Source organism: Pyrgilauda ruficollis, unplaced genomic scaffold (assembly GCF_017590135.1).
Source record: "Pyrgilauda ruficollis isolate IOZ18807 unplaced genomic scaffold, ASM1759013v1 scaffold42, whole genome shotgun sequence".
NCBI classification, from domain to species: Eukaryota; Metazoa; Chordata; class Aves; order Passeriformes; family Passeridae; genus Pyrgilauda; species Pyrgilauda ruficollis.
The window spans coordinates 4,634,887-4,640,073 of record NW_024525712.1 but is presented as its reverse complement, the minus strand read 5'-3'; the positions used below and the strand labels follow the sequence as shown (position 1 = coordinate 4,640,073).

Genomic DNA, 5,187 nt, shown 5'->3' with positions numbered 1-5,187 from the left:
CAGCCCCATCAGCAAAGCTCTTCTGTGATAACATGTTTAAGAAAAATGGTGAAAATACTGCACAACAGCCAGAGAAAAGAATGAGAATATGTGAAAGGAACAGCTCTGCAGACACCAATGTCAATGCTGAAGGAGGAGGTGCTCCAAGCACCCGAGCAGAGATTCCCCTGCAGCCTGTGGTGCAGACCATGGTCAGTCAGCCTGTCCCCCTTACAGCCCAGGAGGGCCACAGAGGAGCAGAGATGTGCCTGCAGCCCACGGAGGACTCTGTATGCATACACGCCTCCTGAAACAAAATTCATCCCACCTTTTCTAAAAGATTCAGATTTAACAAGTGTGCATAAAGGAATATCTTTTAGTTATGTAACATATTCCCAAGAACAGCTGAACTTAGTTGGTCTTTAAATTTTTATGCTTTCTCCTCAATAGCATATAGGAGAAAAATCTGTATCTATATAAAATACAGATATATATATATATATAAAAATCTAACCAGCCTGTAAATTGCAGCCACCAACTCTGTAACACAGAGCAACATGGATACCTGCAATAAATTCCCATAAAAATTGCATAAAGACAGAAGCCGAATAAACATGCCATTAGCAACAAAAATCAACTGTACACACATTTTCTCAAATCAGTGGTCTTATACCATAATTAGGCTAAAATTTTAGAGGCAATGGAATATATTTCCCTGAAGTGTTAAGCACTGATATTAGAGGTTACAGAAAAATACATTTTACCAGAAATACCTGTACAGAAGTTAGTTTACTTCTTTACTGCAGAGCAAAACAATTTATAAATTGTTATTTTAAAGACCTTCTCTTACCAATTTTCCTTAGAAGAAATACAGTTAAAGCACAGCAGACTAAAGTTAGTATATTTGGAGTTACACACACTTAGTTTTCCCAGTTAAAAGATACTCACTTATGTAGTTCCAGATTATCACAGGAACAAAATCTGAAGATCTTGAGGAAAGAGAAAGAAGTTTTTTTCCAAAATTAAGTCTTTTTGGCTGCCTCATATGGTATTATTAGAGAATAAAATTATGTTTTCCAGGTCTTTTAATACATACTCTGAGCACATATCTCTGAGATGTCTTCCAATGTAGCCTAAAAGCTTGGAAGCAAGAGAACTTGAATGTACTTTACAGGTGTGTGTGTTAAAGACAGCGCCTCCAATACATGCAAAACAACCAATACCCAACAGGTTACCACACCAACTTCCAAGTAATTTCCTGAGTACAGCCTTAACAGCCTATACATGAATGACATTTTTTCTACATTTTGTGTCACACTGAACACCTCAGGACACAAATCCTGGTGTTACTTCTGTCAGCATTTACTGTAACAGACACTTTGACTCTATTTCATGCAGTTAGCAGGCAATGTCTCATACTCTGAAGTTTTCCCCCAAGCAGTCATAAGTGGTAAGTTATGCACTGTCTTCCTTACATTCCTCTCTCCAGGATTCAGAATGTTCTGTGGGTCTTATGTAATGAAAAAGCATGCAGTGCCTTTAAGGATCAGGAAAATTAAATTCCTTAACTTACCATTAATAGTAAACTTGCTATCAGTGTAGATTATTAACTTCTTGATGTTTTGACTCTTGGCTTGCTCTATTGCCTTGCAGGCTGCCTTAAAAACATTTCAAAACAACCACAGTTCATAAAGGATTTTGACCACATGGAATTAAATGCCAACAAAGTACCTGATACTAACACTACGTATATTACTGTAACCTCTCAACCAATGGTTATCAACATGTTTTAGTGTAGAGGATCCCAAAACTGTGTATTGCAGATGACACATTTATGATTCAGGCAAAGAGGCAGGCACTTAAGCTTCAATAGCAAAGAAAACCTCATAACATTTTGATGTTCAACTCTGTGCTGAAGGAGTAGCTCTCTAACCTGTTTTCTAACTATCAAAACCTCTATCAACACCAAGGCATTTTCTCCAAAACTTTGGGGAGGAAGAATTCATATCAGTTCAAGCAGTCTAGATGTCTTAACAGGTTGGGGTTTTTTTTTGATACTATGAAACATTACAGGGAGAAGTGGCTGGGTGTGGATGTAGAACTGAAAACCTCTTTAGTGACAAATCTGACCACTAGCACCCCAACACCACTGCTAAAATGAACTTCGTAGTTTTTAAGCAGATCAACTGCACATTTCAGTTCATCTCCAAACATGGAGTGTGAGGTAGTAGAAATACCATAATTAAGAGGAGATGAAAAGAGAAGACTAAATCTGCTGTAGTCAATAGCAGTTAGGAGCCTAAAATTGTTTGGTTTTTTTTTGTTTTTGTTTTGTTTTTTTTTTTTGTTTTTTTTTTTTTTGTTTTGTTTTGTTTTGTTTATCTAAGGATTATGATATTCTGATCCTGCCATCATAAGAAGCTGACTCTCAACCAATACACAGCAGTCCTCACTCTACGGTCTGAAACACACACATTAAAAATGCAAGAGTATCTACACAGAGTTGAGAGTGAAGACTTTTCTAATGTAAGGCTGTTTAAATAGCTGTGCTTGCTGACATTTGGAAATTCTCAAAGTGAATTATCTAGTTCAAAGCCAATAAAGACCAATAAAACTTGAAGATAACTATTTGTTTGAAGTCATAACTCTGAATATTTTGCATACTTTTCTTAGAGCTCCATACTGGTTTCTGAAAACCAGAGTTGAAACAGGCCTGAAAGTGCAGCTGCAGTCTAACATGGAGAAGCATTTCAGGACATTTGCTACTTACATGGATTTCTGCTCTTTGATTAGTCTGCCGTCCAGGAAGTCTTTCACTGGTATTTCTGTGTCCAAAGAACAAACAGTAGATTCGTTATTCCAAGTATTCAGAATGGTGTATAATGGCTACACATTAAAAAAATAAAGACAAGAATATTATTTCCAGTTGATTTTTCCCAGAGAGGTTGCCTTCTCTGTTCCCCTCAATATCTCCTGACTCAGTCTCATAACACTGTCATTATGAGTGTCAACAACAAGTTTCACATTTAAAAGGAGGCTTATAAATTAAAAAAATTTTTTAAAATTAAAAAATTTAAAAGGAGGCTTATTATAAATCATATAAAAACCAAACAGAACACATTATTAAAAAAAAAAAAAAAAACAAAACACTGAGCTACTTACAAAGGGTGGCCTGGTCCCCAGTAGACACCTATTCCAGCACGTGCCCTGTTACGTCCATTACCAGAGCAACAACCATCTGTATAAACAACTGCAAAGTCACCTACAAAAAAATTATCAAAGTCAGCACTTCTTCAAAAACACTATTTAAGATAGAAGAAATGTTTGCCAGTATATTAAGCCCCAAAACCTCCCTCCCCAGAGAGCCCTTCCAAAAGGAACTGCAGAAGCCATGTGAATTAGCAGTGCAGAACACCACAAGTCCCACTGCAGCTTGCCAGCCTCACTGCTGTCAAACCAGTCAGCCTCAAAAACTTCTGCCTCAAGTCCCATACTTTACAGTTCATGTCTTCTTCAAAACTTCAAAGCAACATCCAATCTGTAGCCCAGACACACATAAAACCACACCTATAACACTATGTTTAAGCTATACATTCATACCAGTTAAAACCAATCAAAATTACACTGAAAGACAATGCAAACAAATAGATCACGGTTCATGTTTTCATTTCAAAAAGAAATAATAGGCCTAATGCTGGCATATAAAAACCTCCCTAAAAGTTTTCTAATAGTTACACTTGTTGGTCACAAAGAATAAACAAATGAAAATAATTAAAGGAATGATCAAAGACCTCACCCATATATGAAAACTTATCTCCATTGACTGTTGGTATTGAGCACACTGAGTGTAACTCATCATGTTTTACACGCTTTGCAATCTGCTCTTCGTTTGTAGACTGTTCATATGGCCTTTTACATGTACTGCAACACATGGTATTTAAGTCTGGTTCCTCTCTCTGGCTACCATTTTCTTGTGTTACAGCTGGAGGACCAAATGCCTCTTAAAAAAAAAAAAAAAAAAAGGAAGTTAGGAAGTTCAGCAGAATCAAATTTAATTTATTTCAAACGATTGCTTCTGAAGACAACAGTTGTTAGCAACTATTAGCAATGTTAGCCCCTTATATGACACACACACACACAACTGTTATCGAAAAGAAATAGAATACTCGTCATTTTTCATCCCAAGTCAAACCGAAGGGGAAACAGACATGCAAGGGTCCTTACACTTTAACACGTACACAGAACAAGCAACGTTCTCCAAACACCCACAGAAACACTTTCACTGCATTGGCACATGCATCGCCGTGTCCGGAGGCCATGGCCACGGCGCTGAGCCAGTGCCGAGGAATGAACAGGGGCTGGTGCCCGCGTTCCGGCCGCGGCCGCAGCGCCGGCTCAGCCGCCGTGCCCGCCCCGAGCCCCCGGCGGGACGCCCGCCCGCCTTCCCCTGCTCCCTGCCGGGCGGCGGGACGCGCTACCTGCCGCCTCGGGCTGCTGCGGCCCCGGGACGCCGGCGCGCACGAAGGTCCAGGCGTCCTTCTCGGTGGCGAACTTCTTGAAGCTAGCGGAGGGAAACTTGTTCACCTGCTCCTGGCACTCCGCCCTGCAACAGAGCGGGCAGCGGTGAGGCCGGGCCGGGCGGGCTCCCCGCTCCACCACGGCCCTTGCTCACCAGGTGCGGTAGACGCCGGTCCGCCGGCCCTTGCGCACCGCGTAGAACATGGAGCCGCCCCTGGGGACGAAGCAGGAGTGGCTGAGCACGGCCAAGAACCAGCGCAGCATCGCGCGGCCCCGCCGCCATCCGCGCCCCCTCCCCGACCCGCGCCCACCCCGCCACCGCTGCGCCTGCGCGCCCGCCGCGCTCACGGAGCGCCGGGGCCTCCTACGGGCCGCCAGAGAGGCCAAAGTACCAGAAAATCCCACAGCGCAGGGTTTTGTGTGGCTTGGCTTTTTTGTTTGGTTGGTTTTGTTCCCTCCCCCGGCCAATAATGGTATTTTTAAAACCTAAATCAGCTGTTATTTGGAGGTGGGGCATGCGGTGTATGAGGTCGCAGCGGCTTTGCACAAGCCACCTCGTTCTGGAAGACCCGTTTGTTGAAAGGCAAAGGAGACCTCTCAGGTGCGCTGACATGTTTAGCACGTCGGAGAGGCTGGAGCTGAACAAAGTCCTTAAGTTGTTTCTCATCCCGCTGTCCAGGCTCCAGGTGC

General features: G+C 42.3%; 1 protein-coding gene across 2 annotated transcripts; it reads right to left on the bottom strand.

The window, feature by feature from the left end:
• Positions 1-995: 995 nt before the first annotated feature.
• Positions 996-4,832, bottom strand: RNASEH1 (ribonuclease H1). Of its 2 annotated transcripts, XM_041477914.1 has the most exons (6): positions 4,652-4,832; positions 4,458-4,582; positions 3,776-3,979; positions 3,142-3,241; positions 2,750-2,804; positions 996-1,637 (listed from the first exon to the last, which is right to left on the bottom strand). In XM_041477914.1, exons 1-6 carry the CDS (start codon positions 4,759-4,761, stop codon positions 1,491-1,493), a joined length of 741 nt encoding a protein of 246 aa, XP_041333848.1. In that variant the 5' UTR covers positions 4,762-4,832; the 3' UTR covers positions 996-1,490. The 2 variants fall into 2 exon arrangements, with proteins under 2 accessions (XP_041333848.1, XP_041333850.1); XM_041477916.1 differs by lacking the exon at positions 996-1,637 and having other exon boundaries at positions 2,749-2,865; positions 4,652-4,831.
• Between the last annotated feature and the right edge of the window lie 355 nt (positions 4,833-5,187).

Excerpts from the sequence above, each read along its gene's own strand:
- RNASEH1 (XM_041477914.1), bottom strand. The coding sequence starts at position 4,761 with ATGCTGCGCTGGTTCTTGGCCGTGCTCAGCCACTCCTGCTTCGTCCCC. Across the intron at positions 4,583-4,651 it reads ACCGGCGTCTACCGCACCTG|GGCGGAGTGCCAGGAGCAGG; the intron begins GTGAGCAAGGGC and ends GCTCTGTTGCAG. Across the intron at positions 1,638-2,749 it reads ATCAAAGAGCAGAAATCCAT|GCAGCCTGCAAGGCAATAGA; the intron begins GTAAGTAGCAAA and ends AATGTTTTTAAG.